Source organism: Channa argus, chromosome 12 (assembly GCF_033026475.1).
Source record: "Channa argus isolate prfri chromosome 12, Channa argus male v1.0, whole genome shotgun sequence".
Classification (NCBI taxonomy): domain Eukaryota; kingdom Metazoa; phylum Chordata; class Actinopteri; order Anabantiformes; family Channidae; genus Channa; species Channa argus.
In genome coordinates, this window is record NC_090208.1 from 13887235 (window position 1) to 13906631 (window position 19397).

Consider the following 19397-nt stretch of genomic DNA (forward strand, 5'->3'; position numbering starts at 1 on the left):
TACCAACTGAGCTCTATAAACGCAATTAAAATTAAATGATTTATATGTCAAAATACTGGCAAAATGCAGGGAACAAACTATTGATGATGACTATATGCCTGTTATTGATGAATCAAATATGAAAAAAAAAATATGTTGTTCTTGTCCAATGCTAAGCTAAGCTAATACACAGACATGGGAGTATTGTTTCAATCTCCTTATCAAACTTCCAGAGTATATTTCCCAAAATGTCCAAGAACTCCTCCAAGACTCTGGGCACAAGCTTTAGTGGTGTTGGCTTTGATTAAACTGATTGGAATCTAGATCAATTGTACGGTTCATTAATATGAAAACAGGGCAACAAAGGTTTTTGCTACAAAATTCATGTGAAGCACTTGTATGGGAGAAAACCAAAGTGCAGCTGTTTACGGTTAGTGTGTTTGGTGGGGGGGGGGGGGGAGGGGGGTCGGACTGTAAGCAGCGTTGTATGATGAGCTGAGAGGGTTTAAAACCTCCAAGTGTGTTCTGGGAAAAGCTTTGAGAATCGAGACAAACGAGCAAAGAAGATGTCAAAGTTTGGTTCAGCTTCATTCAAATGTACATTTTAACTCTCGTGCCCAAACACACACGAACACACGGTCTTTCAAATATGCCAGAAACCAACAATAAATGAAATGCCACACAGTTTAAAAAAATAGCAAAAAGTTCTTTGTACACTTACACAACAACTCTTAACGTGTTCCCAGGTTCTGACAGACAACATTCACTCTCAAACATAACGTTGTAAGCATCAAGCTACAGTGAGTGCTTTTATAAAAATGTATGATCACAGTAGTTCAAATAAAATGGCTCATTTTTGAATAAATAAACAGTTGTGAAAAATGACCTTCACCTCAACCAACCAGCGGAGAACCTCCATGTTTAGATTCGTTATGATTTAAAACAAAGTAGACTGCATCAGCTGTTTCTGCTCCTAGCTCTGAAATAAATAACGGGGGTTTTACTAACACTTGTGGGTGAATAACCCACCGATGCACACACACGCACACACACACACACACACACACACACACACACAAACACACACCTTATCGCATCACCTGCTGCACCACATCAGTGACTGTAAAGTTAAGCCAACAAGACAAACTTCCTTGTAAAAAAATAAATAAAAATACAAAGAAAACAAGCAAAAAACACACACTCACACACACACAGGAAAAGAACTCTTAAATGTTTTGTTGTTCACAAACTCATGGTGCACAGTAAAACACAGACTCCCCTTTTCATAATCATCAAAGTCCAAGAACATGATACATGACCAGCAGCTCCCTAAAAGCAACTTGCTTTTCTCACACACGCACACACACACACACACAAAACAGTTCTTGAGTTGAACAGGCTGGAGTGGTGCAGCCGGGGGCAGAGCGGGACAGCAAAACTACAAAACTATGAAGAGAGCACTCAATGTTCGGTTTTATCTCAAAGGGAAGAATGAGACGGGGATACTAAGAACAGAGACAGGTAAGGAAAAAAGAAGGGATCGTTCTCCCAGAATTCATTGTGGCTGGTTGTGGGAGGACAGTACACAGAGAAAGAGACAAAGGGAGGTCACTAAAGAGAAGAGCAGAAGGAAAGAAGGAAGGCGAGCAGCAATTTGATGTCTCTCATCATCTACTTTACACAAGTTTTTTTTTTGTTTTCCTCCGGATAAGTGCCTTCACAACTTCTTGGGGCCCCATGCAGATGCTTGTTTCGGGGCCACACCTGTTCCAAATGTAGGGAAATCCTCTGCGCTGCTCATGTCGGGAGCCTGTGGACAACAGATACAGAGTTTTATACAGTGCTGACAGATGACATAGATACACAGCAAGACACTGATTGTACACAGTAATAAACATCCTACATATATCTTCTGTCTGCAGCTCCTTTTTCTCCTCGTCCTCACTGTTAACATTTTACAGGAAAACATAAAATGAAAATACACAACAGCAAAAACACAGGTTATACCTTGTTCCCTGCTGCATTCCAGGGGGCGTCCCGGACCACAAAGCCCTTTGCTGGACCCCCACTGCTATCATCCAAGCCTCCTGCTCCCCCTCCCCCTCCATAGCGAGATGGAGGCTTCATATATGCTGCCAAGGTCTCTGTCTCCGTCACACTGAGCAACTGAGAGAAGTGAAAGAATGAGAAAAGAAAAGTGCTCTTACAACGGACTCTGCACACGGAACCTGTTTTATCACATCTCCTTTCTCTCTGTAAAGGAAAGTGTGTGAGACTACACCATTCTTTGGCTCAGCCAAGTCTCTGAACTCACATATTCCTCCTCCAAGTTGAGAAGGTGGTCGATGGCATTGTCGACCGTCTCAGGAAGACCCATCACTGTCACTTTGTCAGGCTCGTCAGAACCTGGCTGTGGGAAACGGATGTCCACCTGAACAAGAAGGAAGCAGGTTACAATGGAAATGAAAACTAAATCTGACATTTTCTTCTTTGTATTTAGAATAAAATTAAAGCTATGAGGCTCAGTTGAAACTTGCACGCACACACACACACTGAGCATGAAAAACCCCCAATCAACATCTAACCTTGAACTCCTCCATCAGCTTGCGGATGGCTTTGCCCCGAGCACCAATGATGCGAGCGTGGGTCCTCGGGTCCAGATGAACGTCCTGGCTCACCATCTCCTGCCACTCCGCCACCAGCTGCTGGATGGCCTGACGTGCCTCGTCCACGTTACGTTCATACCCAGAGATCACGATCAGATCCTGGGAGTGGAGGCCAAGGGCAAATGTTAACACAGTTGATCATTTTGGTCTTTTTCCAAATTAATATTAAACTAATCATATTCCACAATCACCAAGCATAAAGTAAAAACTCTTAAAAACTCATCAGCCAGACATACTGTTCCGCTGAATGACATTTTTTTATTCCAAAAACCAAGACTTTTGGCAATATGTCATCCAGTGGTGCTATGTGTCTGGCTGATGTGTATTTAATAGTGACAGTGGATCAAGTAATTTCCGGCTGCAGGCTGAAAACTGACCAAACATGAGTAGAGTAAATTCGGTGTTTGCTATAGGATCGATGTGGTAATTGCAGACAGTACGATTGATTTAAAAACTGACAGAAATGATCCTTTAGGAAAGAAAGTAAGGATTTGTATATGGAACCAGGGGGGAATGAGAAGTATGCATTACAGTTCCAAATTAAGATAGATACACCTGCTGCTCGTCTCCTTTGTCTGGGAACTGGATGCTGACGTCGTGGTCTTTCCGGATCTGAGAGATGACCGCTCCCTTACGCCCGATGATCTTGGGATGAAACTTTGGATCTACAGACATGGTTATCTTGAAGCTGCGCAGAGCCTGGGAGGAGACAGGGCAGCAGAGAAATTTAAAAAAAAGCTATTCTACAATGTTTAAAATATCTCCCCATCATGTTCCATATGATCATCGGATGTTTGTGTTTCAAACAAACACAACAGTGTAAGTGTGTGTACCCTGTCCTCCTGCTCAGCCTGCAGCTCTTTGACCCTCTCCAGCAGACCCTGTTTGGCTCGCTCCACGTTTGCCGCCTGCCCCGTCATCTTGATCACATCCAGCTGCTTTTCGGGCTGCGGCACCCAGATATTTACCTGCACATGAAATCCCTTTATTTACACTCAAACATCTTAAAGTCAAGCCTTTGTAAAACATAGCTCATTTCATGACATCACTGATTCAGGCCATTTGACCTGCAGTATGAAAAGTCTCACAGCCTGAAGATGGCACCAGAGAACCACGGTGTCACCTCACCTCATACTCCTCCATCATCTTCCTGATTCCAATGCCTTTTTGGCCAATGATGTAGCGATGCAGCTCATAAGACACCTCCATATCCTCGGTTATGGGCACCAATGCCTGAATGAGCCAGTGACAAGATTGTTACTGAGAAAAAGACAAACAAACAGCATCATGACTCAAACTGAAGCATGAAATGTGCATACCAAAAGGGCGGCTTTTGCCAGTTCACACTTCTCTGCTCGTCCAGAGATGGTAATGATGTCACACTTGCGGGGGACGAATTCAGTCTCTGGACTGATGTCACCGTTTTCTTGAGGAGGCCCATCCTGACCTATCAAAATAGTAAAGATAAGGGATGAAAAACCCTTTTTCCAATTTCACAATGTAACTTCAGGTAATTTAGGAGATTTAGATTTGGCAACAAAAAAAAAATAAAAAATAACTCCACACTGGATTCCTATTACCCTAATCTGTCGGAACTGAAACAGGAACATTGATTTGTTCGTAATGTCTAATAAAATTTTACTCTTATTCAAAAATTACTTTTTACAAATGTTCAGTCAGAATTTCTGTACCTACACTTTTATGATATTATCAACGTTACTATTACAGCAGCACTTCATTTGTTTGTCGTGCTCCTGACCTGCAGCGCTGTCGTCTCTCTCGGGGAACTTTATTTGGACCTCGTGCTCCCTGGTGACGTGCTGAATGCGGCAGCCTTTAGGGCCCATGACGGCACGGTGGTAACGCTGAGGGATGGCTACCTCCACGCTCACCTGGGACTCCTGCTCGAGAGACAGGAGGAAGAGAGAAGGTGGCTGGGTTACGGCAGGGCAGACGGCAAACACACAGAAAGGCACTTCTATGTCTTCTGCACGTTAAATTGCAGAGAATTGCCTGGCGTCTCATACTGGTTACTAAAGAGGCTGAAAAGCGATGCTTTGACTCCCAAAAAACTTCTAGAGTTGTAGTAGAGTTCATTAAATGCCCCTTCCCCCCCAATTCAAGCAAATATTTAAAACACAGCTACTTTTGGCAGCATTTCAGTGAGTTTTTACACTAATTTGATTTTACTGCTTTAATTTTGCTTTGACCTGAACACAGATATTGATCTATGCAGGTGTCTGCCAAAGATCTTTTCTCTTTATGAGCAAAATCAATTTAAAACCAAAAAATTCGACAAATACATTTTTAATGACACAAATGTCTCCAAAATGGCTTTTTAATTTGTGGAACATCTCTGACCAGGTCCTCAATGATCTCCTGGATGCGTTTCTTCGCAGCCTCTATGCAGTCCTTGGCCCCCTTCAGAGTGACCCTCTGACTGTTGGCTCCAGTACGAGGGAAGCTCACGGCCACGCCACCGTACTCCTCAGCCAGCTCCCGCAGCACCTGGCCTCTCCGACACACAAAGTGGCGATGGTGGCGAATGTCCACAACCATGCTGTCCTCCACCACATCATCCTGGAGAAGGAGTGAACAGTAAAGTAGCATAGGTAAAAGATAGAGCATTTATTTTGTCTGTTCAACCTTTTTTTATTCATTCTTTTCAGGATGAAGCAAAACAAAGCACAAGCTGTGAAGTTACCAGATTCTTGACGAGACTTTCCAGCTCCTTCTGAGCCTGACGAACGGCTTCCTCCTTCCCTACGATGGTGATCAGTTCCTGCTCTGTGTCATCTGGTGACGGGAAGATGATTCGAGCCCCCGTCCTGTCCCGCACACGCCGGATATTTGCCCCGCCACGGCCAATCAGAAATTTATGGTACTCTGGTTTAGCCTGTAGCTCAGCTGTGAAGTTGTTGACTTGCTAAAAATAGCCGGGAGGAGGGAAGGAAGGACAGAGGACAGGAAAGGGATGTAAGTATTTGCCCTCTGCTTCCCTTCTCTTTATAGTAACTCATTTTACAACCCAGCTTGTGTTCATTCACTCTTTGTAACCAACTTGCCCACTCCCCCTCTACCCAACAGACCTTCTCCTCAGCCAACTGCAGCAGCTGTTTCTTCGCTTTCTCCACCTCACCAAGAGGCCCTCTGATGGTGACTTTGTCCGAGCCAGAGCCCTCAGAGGGAAAGTGGATATGGACTCCGCCACAGTCTTCCATTATGGATCGTACGAGGCAGCCTTTTGAGCCGATCAGAGAGTTGTGCAGCTTGGCTGGGATGGTGACCTCGATCTCCTTAATGTTGGCCTGGAGGGAGGGACAGAGACAAACCGAGTTTATAATGCAGTTAACACTCAAGAAAATACTGTTCTGGCAAAGTGGAAGGTCCGTATGAACAGGAGACATTACCACATCATGTTCATATGGGCACTATTCATTGTTTTAATGAGTAAATAAGTATTTGGTACTTCTCTGTAAACCTGTGAGCTGCATCAAATGGCAAAAACTATTAGTGATGTCATACCAGTTCTCTCTGAATGGCGAGGATTCGTTCTCTGGCCACCTCACAGTTGATCTTCTTGCCTGTGATGACGATCATCTCTGAATTGCTGTTTTCCGTTGGCAGGTCGATTTTAGTGTTGGTCTCCTCGCGAATCTGTTGACATAAGACATATCTGTTATTTTCTATTTTAACCATAATATATGTTACGTTATGTCTTAAATCTGTGTTTTAGCTGCTTTTAACTGTAGTTTGTTTCATGAGTCAGCGTTTTCAAATTTTCCAACAAAACTTAAAAGTCTCACCTTTTTGATGTTGGTGCCACCTTTTCCAATTATGTTTTTGTGAAACTGCTTGAAGATGGGAACGGACAATGAGAAGCTGTTCTCAATCTAGAAAAGAGAAGAAGCTGCTGTGAAATCAAGAGTAGACAGACACAGACAGGCAACCGAGCAAAACCAGAGATTGGTGGATCATACCAGGTCAGCTATGATTTTCTGGAGGAACTTGGCACATTTCTCCACCTCATTCATTGGCCCTCGCAGCTGGACAATGTCACTCTTCTGTGACGGGTCGGGGAAATTTATTATAACCTAGAGGCCAATCAGATAACATTTAGCAAATTACATGCCAGTGATTAAAACAAATTGGTCTAAGTGTAGTTAAACCGGGGAAGAACAATTTACCTCAGGGAACTTGTCCCGGACTTCTTTTATCTTTTCTCCCTTCTGGCCAATGATTGTCCGATGGAACTTCTGCTCCACAATCAGATCTTTGGTTCGCTCATTTTCCTGGAAACGAGAGAAAAGTGTAAACCATTAGCAATAAAAGGCTTCCTGTACATTTTTAAACTATTAATCCATCATTCTCACCATTCTCTGGACCATCTCAATGAGCTCTCTGCGTGCCAGCTGGACTCCTTTAGGGTCTCCCTCAATCCGGACAAGACCACTTCGCTCTGAGTCCTGTGGGATACGTACAGACACTTTGTACTGCTCCTTGATCCGGTTGACTGTAGGAAGAGAGGAGACATCAGCAAGGGAAAGACAGTGTGAAAACAGTGAAGCAATTAAGAAGGGCGTTCATTTTTAAAGATGTGTCAGTTTGTTACTAGAATATTTAAAGAACCAAACAACAACATCATGTTGGCTTAAAAGGTGCCTGTATACTTTATGGTGGTTTGTCTTTCATGCACCAAACAGCATGTGAATTTAGTCAGTTTTCAAGGTGGAAAAAAATATATAAAAACAGTTCAGAGAAACCAACCAAACCACTGAATCATCCTAATCCATTTTCTGCTTTACCTTGTGAATGCTGGTTGCTACCTTTGTAATTGAGGCAAGGCCATATTTTACAGCTACCTTTTGAAGCATAAAGATTTTACGGACGCATCTGACTGAGCAGAGTTTTAAGGTCATTGCAACAGATGTAACATACTATAAACACACTGTAAAATATGTCATAGTGCTACAAGTTTTCTTTAGGTTTACATATGTGACAATCTACTCACTGTTGGCTCCATTCTTCCCAATGAGATGTCTGTGAAAACGCTGGTCTATGATAATTTCAGTGTAGTCCATCCTCACCAGCTGGACACAAAAAAGAAACAAACTTAAAACTGCATATGTTTTACTTCACTGTGTTGTTCTCCGTTTTTGGCTGCTGATGTTTGTACAGACTTTGATAGGAAAGTTTCTCTGAGCTCACCTTAAAATTTCAAGAGAGACACGTGTGAGCATGGTGTATCCCATCATAAATACTATAGAAGCTAATCCCAGTGTGATGAGCAAGTTAAAGAAGTGCGATGTGCAGGCTGCACATACAATAACAATGAGTGTCATGGTTAAGTAGAAAACATCTTGTAGTGATAAGTTAAACTAAAAATAATCAATATTAGAAACAGAGCTTATCAGCAAGAGGAGAAATGGTGGAGATTTGTTTCCTCTGGGAAATTAATTTGTGTGTCCTGACCAGGTCCTTGATGATCTCCTGTATCTGGGCCTGAGCCTGCTCCACCTCTTCGGTTGGCCCCTCTAAACTGATGCGCTCCTCACCATCCGTAAACTCAATGTGAACCTGCACACACACATAAAAAATGAACTGGTTAGAGAGCCTCATCCCCTGCTCGACTCTGGTGAGTGTCACAGTTAATTAAACAGGTGTGAATCCATAATACCAACTTAAAGTATCCTCTACCTTGCTGCTCTCACTCATCAGTCTTTCCTCCTCCTTCAAATGCTCTGTTCATTATTTTCTGCAACACTGTTCACATTCTATTCATGTGGAAAATGTAACAAAAACTAAGTGCAATGATTTGCAAATCTCATTAACCTGTATTATATTCACAGTAGAACCATTGGGTTCACAGGGCAATGTTTATTATTGTGTAGCATCCCCCCTTATTAAACAACCGTAACAACATAACAAAGTATGCTGCCCTCTTTTCAGCATTGATGAGGCCTTTCTAGATGTGTAAGCTGCCCACACCATAGGCACTAATGCACCCACATACCATCAGAGATGCAGGTTTATGACCTGTCTGCTGATAACAAGCTGGATGGTCCCTCTCCTCTTTAGTCCACAGAACAGGGCGTCCATGGGTTCCAAAAGCAACTTTCACATTTTGATTCGTTTGACCACAGAACAGTTTTCCATTTTTCCTCAGACTATTTTAAATGAGCTTTAGCCCAAAGAACAGGGCGGCGTTTCTGGATCGTGTTCACATATGGCTTCTTCGTTGCATGATCCAACATTAACATTAGTGTATTGCACAGTGAACTGTGTTCACAGACAGTGACTTCTGGAAATGTTCCTGAGCCCATGCAGTGGTGTCAAGTAAAAAATGATGCCTGATTTCAATGCAGTGCTGCCTGAGGGCCAAAAGATCTGGCGCATCTAGTTTTGACTTTTGTCCGTTGAGCACAGATATTCTCCTGATTCTCTGAATCTTCTGATATTATATACTGTCTAGATGGTGGGATCTTCAAAAATGTGAAATGTTTAAAATGAAAAAAAATACAGTTTGGTGAGATTTGCAAATTATTGCATTCTGCTTTTAATTTACGTTTTACACATCCTTCCAAGTTTTATGGAATTAGGGTTATAGATAGAAGATGCCACACAGTGCCACTGAAACACATGGTATCCTTCCTACTTTATCACTTTGCAGGAGCATTATGTGGGATTTATGTTTTTTCTCTGGCTTTTAACTCACATTATTTCTCTTTAACTCACATCATCACTTTCATTACCACTTCATCTCTTTCTCTCTACCTACCCGTGGAAGCTGCTGTGTGATGCGTCCGATGTTCTGTCCTTTCTTGCCGATGATAAAACGATGCAGCCAGGCTGGAGCCGTCACCTCCACTACCATCACACTCTTAGCCTGCAGAGACAAAAGATTTCAGAGTTAAAACCTGCTTTACATTAACAAAACCTCACAAATCTCTAAAGCTGCACAACTAAATGGTTCTATATTAAAAACTAAACAAATTATTACAATTAATTGAGACCAATCCTCAAAAAATGATGTCAGAGCTCTAGACCCCCTCAGCTATACAGAGAGATTCAGCATCTTCTAGTTCAATGGTTTGGTTTTCTGACACACCACTGTTTTTAGCACTGAAAATACACTGCACTGTCAATAGACAACTGTTTTCTAACACTCTAACAGCTTTATAGGGCTGGCAATACACTTGCTTTTAAATATGTGCATGTATCATGGCAACCTCACATAATCTTAATTAATTTGCAGCACTTTATGTGCACTTTGTCCAAACTTAACGCTACACAAAAAGCAATCTAATACATGACCATATAGTCTCAGCAGCAGCACTTTTATATGTGGTAGTGAAGGATCAGGAGACATCTTTGAATCACAATACTTGCAAACAGTGGCAAAAGAGGAACTAATCAACAATGCTGGACACTCTTTTGCTTACATTGTGAAAAAAAAGGAAAAATAGTACACTTTTCTCATTCTCTCTCCTCTCACCTTGGCGTAGACCTGTGTGAGTGCTGGTCCCAGCTTGTCGGGCTCCCCTCGGAGAATGATGGTCTCTGAGCTGGAGTCCAGAGGAGGCATCTCGACAGACACCCCCGTGGCCTCCAGGATCTCCTGCAGCGTGTTGCCCTTTGGGCCTATGATGTACTTATGCTGAGACTTCTTCACCTCTACAGAGATGGTGGTGGTCTTCCTCTTCTGTGAGGTGAACAGGAAAAAAATTACAAGTTATGAGCAGGATGGAGAAAGTCGCCTGTATTCACAAAAAGGGCAGAAGAAAATGGAGAGTGGGAAATGAATGGGAGACCAAAAGGAGACAGGGAGAGGAATGAAAGACAGGAAACAGTAAAGACAGAGCAGACAGAAGCTGACATGACTAGAGACATAAGGAGGACAGACAGGCAGACACAGGAGCACATTTGGGGGAAAGAGAAAATAAGAAAGAGAAAGAAGAAAAACTGAGTTGATTGAAAGCAACTAGTCAACGGAAGAGAAAATATATTTGTTTTTGCCTCTCCTGCACATGCCCTCAATGACATTAGCATTCTCATCCTGTTGTTCTCTGGTGCAATCCAATTTTCTCTTCACATTATCTCTCGCTTGTCTATCACCAGCCCTCATCTGGTGCACACAAACAAACGCACACATCCTCTCCCCATTTCATTCATCCCTATTAATAGTCATGAGCCCGTTCTCTGCTTTAGAGAACACAGCAGGGTAAAACAAGTGGTTAAAATGAGGCTGAGTTACAAACAAAGAAAAACATAATCAAAAAGTAAAATTATTTGGAAATTAACATTATAATAAGAAATAGAACTGCAGTTTTGAGAATTCATTTATTATCTATACGCATCATAGTTTATTACAGTTTAAGGTAATACAGACTAGACCATAAAAATAACATTCAATAACATATTTTTTATGTCTGCCACGCCCTAAATCAACAAGTACACATGTTAAAGTGTCCTTGAGCAAGACACTGAACCCCAAGTTGCTTCTGTGTGTTTTCCTCCCTTGTAAGTTGCTTTCGATAAAAAGTGTTCAATCAGAAGCTGTGGTTAATAAGCTAGAGTGGAGATACCTGCACTCTCTAACCAATGGAAACTGTTACTCTTAAACTCACCTTGTCTTCATAGATGGCTCGGATGCGGTTCAGCGCTAGGGCAACGGCCTCCTTCTCCCCAGTAATGACAATCTCATCCTTGGGCAAGCTGGGTGGAGGAATGCTGATGCGAGCTCCTGTCTCCTGGCTCAGCTCCTGCACCAACCGGTTGTAGGCACCCGTAATGAAGGGATGGAAAGCCTTCTCCAGGGAGAGTCGCTCGACTGCACGCTTGTCCTAGAGATTGTGTGAGTTTGCGGAGGGTGGGACAAAACACAAGATATTTAAATCTAGATTTCCAAAGATAATTCATAATACCATGATAAGAGTAACAATTGAAGTATTAAAAATTAATTCATGTCAGGTTAATAAATTAATGGCCACGCCAGAACTTATTACAGACCCTTAATACATACATATTTACCACCTGTTAACTAATTCTTCCACACAAGCCGATCACTTCTATACCATTTTTAATGTTGGCCTTTATTTTAATAGACCTGCTGACCTGTTCAGCAGAGATGAGAAGTATTTCATGGCGAGCCTTCTCAATGCCCTCCTTGGTGCCAGTGATGCGGATGTTTGCGCTGGGGTCGTCAGGGCGTGGAATAGCAATCTTGGTGGCTGTCTTCAGCTCGAGCTCCTGCAGCTTCTCACCGTTCTTACCAATGACAAATCGATGGTGCTCCTTGGGGATGGCAACTGTAGCTGAGGCCTGGGGAAGAGTCAAGGATAATTGTTTTAGATTTGCATTGTTTTATAATAGAAAATATTATAAATGCTCTGTCTGAACTGATTTAATTAGCATTACATTGATCTCTCTTGGGATTTAATCTTCAGACACATCCTTAAAAATCAACAATCATTGATGCAGCAACAGTTTCTGGGACAAGAATATTAGATTTCTAGTTTCTCACATATGTGGTTTTCACACAAAGGGCTATTTCCGATTAGGTAAACAAACACACAAGCATTTGACCTTGCAAAGAGTGGTTTTCTGCACAACTGTATCAATAACTGCAGCTCAGCTAAACAGGTGAACCTCAATGCCCCACTGGAATACGTGCACTATCGGCATCAGTTTGCTGCTGATGCATGGAAAGGCAACCCTTGGAATGTGAAGGTCATTTTTAGGCTCAACATTTGGTCCTAAACCAGTTTGCACAGATAGGACTTTTCCAGCTAATACTATCGCTATATATCTTTAGATAGAGGACTTTTTATGGATGAAAAAAAGAAACTGATGAAAACCTATAAAAATGACAGACTGTCGCATTAAAACGTCCAGATCACATTCATCAGTTTAATAATACTGTGGTATTTTTTTTGAGGCAATTTACTTTAATGCCAAGCTCCTTGTGACACTGCTTTGTTATAGTTCAGTCACTTAAAATACAAAAAACTAAAGTTCCAAAAGAGGAGTTTGTAATCCAAGTAAAACAACTTGGTAGATTTACCTGTGTCTGCAGGCGAGCTACGATTTCCTTGCGAGCCTTCATGACAGAGTCCAGTTTTCCGGTCACCATGATGGACAGGCCCTGATCTTTAGCAAGGGACAGCTCAATGTGGGCCCCTGTCCTCTGCATGATGTCCAAGCAAACTTTGGCCTCTTCGCCCTCCCCGAACTGGCTGTTATCCTTGTAGCGCCGCTCCTCCAGGGGCACATGGAACACCTGTGCAGCAGGTTAGGTTAGAAAGGAAGAGGGTGTGGGTTAAATTTTGATGGGAAAATGCTTCATTCGCTTATTGTCCTACAGGAGGTGCACTGATATAAAGAACAGCAAAACTGTCTTTTTTGTAATTTTAGTTACAGTCAGAAAAATGCCTAAGGAGCAGAGGAATAAACAAACAAAATGTCTGACTTTTATACTTTTGTACAGTATATATGCATTTAAATTTTTTGCATAAATGCTTGTCAGTGTTAAAGCAAACGAGAAACTAGCACTGAGGATGCAAACCTTCTTTGCTGAATGTGTGTGCAAGCCTTCACTAAATTTTGTACTGTATACATGTGTATACAAAGTTTTTACTTGTGCATAAGTCAGTGGCTTCCTCACCTGGGTGATGACAGAGGCTTTGATGGGCCTGATCTTGCTGCCCCAGGCTGAAGCTGGCTCCCCAGCCTTCTCCACTGGTACCCCCTTCTCCGGAAGTGGAGGGAAGGCCTCCAGGTAGGTAGGGATGTAGGCCTCATCCTCTGGGACACAGCCTACCAGGTGAAGACAAAGAGAGACAGAGTAAGAAAGCGATGGCATCTACCTGTAACATATATTGTTGGTAAGGCAGTCATCCACAGATCAAAGGGTCTGGGGTTCGATTCCCGGTCCCTCCTCTTTATGTGTCGAAGTGCCCTTGGACAAGACACGTAACCCCAAGTTGCTCCCGGTGGGTCAGGTGAGCACCTTGCATGGCAGCCCCCCCCATCTGTGTGTGTGTATGAGTGTGTGCACGTTTGTGTGTGTGTGAATGAGAAGCCATTAGCATTTAAGAAAAATAACATGGAAAAGTCAAGAAGCAGAAATACTTAAAAATACTGCTACTGAAAGAAACTACTATGAAGTATCACATACACCACGCACACAGAATGGCAAACAGTTGAAAATCTAAACATGCTTACCAATTTCTTGAGCTACATGATGGCTGACTAGCTTGGGCTAGTAAAGCTAAAACCCAGAAACAGATAAGTGGAGGACAACATTTACCTGTAATCTCCTGGTCCTTGAGGCCACTGCGATGCTCCGCAAAGCTCTCCGGCGTCAACACTGCTACTGAGCTCATGGTTCAAGAGTTATTCCGCTATTCTGCTGGGACAAAGCATTGGGAAAGGACGGAGTGAAAAAATAAGAATAAATAAAATTTTATAACCTCTGAGGAGGAAATTAGTTGCTGTACCAGCATGAAACTTGATATTCATAAAGCAGTAACTGAATAATCCAACAGTGAAAGGCCAGCAGAGATTGAAAAAAAATTCAAAATTCCTCATTCATTGTTATTCCCTCCGTCGAATGCACCGTAGTATTTTCTAGGATCGCTTTTCACAGGCCCCTGAAGAATGAGGGTGCCTCTGTGCCACTGCTACACTGCACCAATGCTGCACTCGTCACCTGAGATGCTCCAATTAACACTTTACAAGCCTTAGAAAAACACAGTGCTACAAAGCCTTGGGGACAAGGTTATCATAAGCCATTTGCTAAGAGGTGTCCGACACTGAAAACAACTGCTGCTGACATTCCTTGCCATAAAGAATAACAAAATCCTTTTACTTGAAACAATGGGTCAACCAAGCCCTCCCTGAGCATTTAAAAAAAAAAAGAATTACAAAAACAAACAAACCCTGATCTGCTACAATTATTGTGTATGAGACACGAACTCTGTGAACTCAATGAAAGACACATCTTCATTGCCACTAACACTGGTTTGAATTTAGAACATTTTACAAGAAGATCACAAGAATTGGTCTCAAATGAACAGCAATTACATTTTTACTCTTACATCTCTGGTTTGTTTCCTGGTTTCCACCTTTCTAAATTAGTAATATTGTAAAAGAAAGGCAGAGCTATCCAGGATTACAGAAACCATTCACTTTTATCCATTGTTTTTGCTTTGACAGCCGTGATGTTTTTCTCACCTATAAAGAGCCATGCAAATTCCTCTGTGGATCCGTTGTGACAGTGACTTTGTGTTATTATCAAAAATCTGTGAAATGCTTGAGTAGAGTTGTTTCTCCTGAAATGTGCTGCCATGTGAAATGTTTTCTGTTTTACATTTCTAAAAGCCAAGAAAATGTAGCAGCACCGAACGAAAAAGAAAAAAAGAAAAGAAAGTACAGCTCAGGAAAAAACTACACTCAATGGGAAGACATGAGAAGACTGACACTATATTAGAAGAGCCAATCAAGCAAAGGCAGCTCACTCTACCTGTAATATACAAAGTGAACCCAGCCTTACCTGCAAAGGGTCAATAACCAGAGAGTCCGTCCAGATAGTGGCTACCGTAGGCGCGTCAGTGTGAATGTGTGTTTCAGCTCCTAGATGCAGAGAAAAAGAGAGAGACTGAAAGTGAACACTGTAAATCCAAAAGCTCTACAGCACGAAGGCTGGGTTAATACTGTAGACACCCACACTGCACTGCACCTTACACTGTCTGGATCTGATTCACTATCCTCTTTTCCCTCCCCTTTCCTTCCACCTCTCTTTGAAAACAGTCCCTCCTCATAGCTTTGCAAATTCTATAGCTCGGGAAATGTGTGTGTAAATGTGAGTTACTACACATAGTAAACAAAAGGCTTATACTGGTTTCACAGAGGGAAAATAACCAAAGCAGTCTATTTCTTAGACATTACAAAGACATACTCTTTCGCCTAAGTCTGGTAAACTTTGTTTTCATTTCAAGTGAAACATTTTCTAGATATCAAATATGCCAGGCTGAAAAGTCTAAAAATTACGTTCAAGATGTGTAGATTATTTTCATCCCTTTGCATCAATAGTTCAATTATAAAAAACAGGAGTCAGCCAATAGACTAAATATTTCTCTCAGTGTGAACATGAACTTTAGTAAAGACCTTTAACAAATGTGATACGAATAACAAATGTCAGACAGCACAGAATAACTTGCTTTAACATAATTGAAGCTATTTATATGGAATGATCAAGTATACTCAAGGAATGTACATATATTTCAAATTAGGAAAATATTACATTTAAGCAAATACTGCATTTTCACTTTTCCTTACACTTATTTCCTTGCTGTTGTTACTATACATAATCACTTCCCTCTATTATATATGATGTTTCCATTGTAAACTAATTAAGCCAAATAAACAGGAAACAGAGCAGCTAAACTAAGATTCATCCATTTACAAATTAATGGAGCAGTAAATACAACTACATAGTAGTTTTACTTTCTAATACAGGTCTTTCATCTACAATGGATTATGTTTAATTCATTATATTGCTCTTTTTACCTACGTACTCACACATAATACTTATTCCACCATTTATTAAAAGGTTAATGCATAGATTCACAGTTCTTGAAAATCAGGTGTCCATATGAGCTCCCTAAGATATAAAAATCATGCACTTAAAATCTTACTTAACAAGCAAGTATCTATGCATCTATTCTTTTAAATTGTCAAGGTTGAGATCATTTACATTTTATATAAAAGTGCAAATAATATGTTGCCAATTTGCTATTATTTTCTAGATGAGATGTTTCATTGTTCAGTTTCTACAAACATCTGAAAATAGAGAGTCCACAACGACACATTCACAATGTTTTGTCCAAAACGCCTAAAGTGAAAAGCACAAATGCTTGGCATTATTATGTGCCAAAATTAATTATCGACATCTTCTTTTTATAAGTAATCTAGTAAATCGTTTCAGATTGCACTTGTGTTTATTATTGGGTAGTTGGATTTATGACAAATGACATGTTTTCTCCATATGGGTTATATGGTTTTGGTTTTATTAAGCTAATGCTTTCTACTAAAAATTACAATATTTCCCTCTCAACTGTAATGGATGAGAGGTTCACAAACGCCATGAATAAAATACACCAAAAAGTACATCAAAGGTGTAACTACAGTGCTCGATCAAAATGTACGTTTACTTACAAATGTACGCTACTTATATCCAACCTCTGGAAAACACAAGGAAACAAAGAGCCCTTGGTTCTGGATGCATGTGCAGTGGCACCACGTTACCAATTCTGTACAGATAAATTCTAAACAGAGACGGTGAAATGGAGCCAGTCGTTCGTGGTGTGTTAAACGTCTTTGCCGCTAGCTTGAAGACCCACTTGCATGGCTGCTCCTGCTAGCTACTCGGCTAACCTCTGCTAACTCTGGCGAGCACACGCTAAGGGTTTCACATATTATTTAGTCTGGTGCGCTTAGCTAACACAAATCTATGTGCTGTGATGATTAGGCACAGGGACTTTGTGATAATCGGCTAAAAACAAGCCAGGCGGGCAGATAACCAGCCCCAGCTCGATAGCTCCCGGGGCGCTAACCTCGCTAACCCTGGCTGCTCCATGTTACGGACGCCCCGGCTTTTATAGAACCTTACTTTGACTCTCACTACATGTAAGACGTTTACATTTAGATAAAAAATTAAGACCAATAAATAGAGATGTCCTACCTTTCAGAGAGGAAATGTAGCAGAGGGTGTGTGTTTGACAGGTGATGGTGTAAACACAGATGTGATTGGTCTAGCAGCATTTCCTCTGCTGGCGGAGTGATACCAATATACACTGCGTCCACCAAGTATAAAGGAAATGCCGCAGTATGTTTGCGCAACAGGCGCTTCCACGGCAATAGATCCGAGTGATGGTCATCTCACCCTAATTATTTGCTGTTATATTGGGCTTAAAAGAATACATTCGGTGTCATAGCTAGTAATCTATAAATTCAAATGTCTAAAGTCATCAGCCCTTAAAATGTCCCACGTTCATCAAACCGACCGGCTCTACTTCTCATTGATAATGGTCTGTAACACTTCTCTGAGGAGACAGAGCATCAGAGACAACAAATGATAATATATGCATTCATGTAAATAAAACATTGTTAGTAAAGCGAATTAAGCAATAAGTCATAGTCGTTCTAATCGTACATTTTTCCTAAAGTAATGCAAAAATATGAGCTACCTAATTGAATATTTAAAAGAGGCTCTGTAACAGTTTTTTGAGAAGGTCCCTCCACATAAACAGATTTTGACAGTATGTCAAAATCCTTAAGATAAATCTAACTTTTTATTAGTTATTCAAATAATTATACCGGCCAATGGTCTGCATTTATATAGCGCTTTTCTACCTATTGGCACTCAAAGCGCTTTACACTGCTTCTTATTCACTCATTCACACTCACAATCACACACACTCATACACCGGTGGAGGAGCTGCTATGCAGCTGGCCAACGCTCACCGAGAGCAACTAAGTTGGGGTTTAGTGTCTTGCTCAAGGACACTTCGACATGTCACCGGAGGAGCCAGGGATTGAAACAAAAACTGTGAGATTGGTGGACAACCGCTCTACCTTTCTGCGCCACAGTCGCCCCAATCGATCTAATTATGTCAAAATTGGAACATTAGTTGCAAGCTGCTAATATCTAATAAGACTTAGTAAAACGTTTTTCTTAGCTAGATTGTAAAAGTTATTGGGTAATAACCTACACAAACAAAGATATCCGATAGTGTTTAAATACAATGGTCAAATTTTATTATGAAGTCTTGTCACTTCCGAACAAAGGCGCTAGGTGGAAGTAAGATGCAATAGTAAGACGTGAGGGGAGGGAAAGCGCCTCCTCTTCACCTGCAAAAGCAGGTAATACCACTTCTGTATGCTACGCATCATTCACAGCTATTCTGCATTATATCAACTCATACCAATACCCCATAGAAATCTGTTGAAAAAGCACCTTATTTCCTGTTTATTACTGAAACAAGCGATGTCTTTACTAGTAGCAATAAATAAACAAGGCATTTATGTAATGTCAAACTTGATATAGCGTATCGGTACATGTGTATGGACCATTAATACAGTTTCTGACGGTTTAGGCAGCTCTCGTAAAGCTTACGATAAAAAATACGAAAGTACCGGAAATGTCTTATTGCCTTCAAAGTAAAGATATATTATGAGAGTGATGTGTACAAAAATGCAGTAAATCAACGAATTCAAGTTAGAGATATTTTTATGTACTGTAGTTTGCAAATATTGGGATATAATTGATACTCCTACTTTTCAGTTTGACATAATGTAGATCTAATCCGATTGATCTGATTATTGCATTTTTGCACTTATTATTGTGTATTTCATTTGAATTTGGTTTTATTAGGTTGTTCTCAATAATTATGATTATTACGACATGGACATGCATATAGCCACATAAACTCATTTTAAAATGATCATTACTTTTTACTTTAATGCTGTGCTATTCTATGTTTTATATGTTTTTAGGCTTTACATGTTTTATGTTTTATTCCTGGTCTTAATCCGCTTGTGTAGCACTTTGAGATTTGTTAGCAAATGTAAACTGCTTTATAAATAAAATGAATTATTACTATTATTATTATTATTATCATAAACTGCAAAGTAATGAACGGTGGAAAACTGCTGAGGGTAGACAATTTTCCTGTTGCTTACTAATTTAAA

At 40.9% G+C, this 19397-nt stretch overlaps 1 protein-coding gene across 4 annotated transcripts; it reads right to left on the reverse strand.

Annotated features, from left to right (window-relative positions):
- Nucleotides 1–548: 548 nt before the first annotated feature.
- On the reverse strand, nucleotides 549–17507 carry hdlbpb (high density lipoprotein binding protein b). 4 transcript variants are annotated; one of them, XM_067523206.1, is made up of 28 exons: nucleotides 17389–17507; nucleotides 15199–15278; nucleotides 13954–14052; nucleotides 13309–13460; nucleotides 12709–12924; nucleotides 11760–11966; nucleotides 11273–11488; nucleotides 10141–10347; nucleotides 9424–9531; nucleotides 8118–8222; nucleotides 7657–7735; nucleotides 7019–7158; nucleotides 6833–6937; nucleotides 6626–6739; nucleotides 6452–6538; nucleotides 6171–6302; nucleotides 5735–5953; nucleotides 5350–5571; nucleotides 5007–5225; nucleotides 4405–4546; nucleotides 3965–4092; nucleotides 3774–3878; nucleotides 3479–3613; nucleotides 3201–3344; nucleotides 2565–2744; nucleotides 2294–2410; nucleotides 1987–2145; nucleotides 549–1789 (listed from the first exon to the last, which is right to left on the reverse strand). In XM_067523206.1, exons 3-28 carry the CDS (start codon nucleotides 14027–14029, stop codon nucleotides 1697–1699), a joined length of 3807 nt encoding a protein of 1268 aa, XP_067379307.1. In that variant the 5' UTR covers nucleotides 14030–14052; nucleotides 15199–15278; nucleotides 17389–17507; the 3' UTR covers nucleotides 549–1696. The 4 variants fall into 4 exon arrangements, with proteins under 4 accessions (XP_067379307.1, XP_067379310.1, XP_067379309.1 ...); XM_067523209.1 differs by having other exon boundaries at nucleotides 13954–14055; XM_067523208.1 differs by lacking the exon at nucleotides 17389–17507 and adding an exon at nucleotides 16863–17243.
- Nucleotides 17508–19397: the final 1890 nt, after the last annotated feature.

Coding starts and splice junctions, on each gene's coding strand:
- hdlbpb (XM_067523206.1), bottom strand. CDS start 14,029: ATGAGCTCAGTAGCAGTGTTGACGCCGGAGAGCTTTGCGGAGCATCGC. Junction 7,736..8,117: donor AGGAGATCATCAAGGACCTG/GTCAGGACACAC, acceptor TTTTGTGTCCAG/CTGGTGAGGATGGACTACAC. Junction 5,572..5,734: donor TGCAGTTGGCTGAGGAGAAG/GTCTGTTGGGTA, acceptor GGCTATTTTTAG/CAAGTCAACAACTTCACAGC.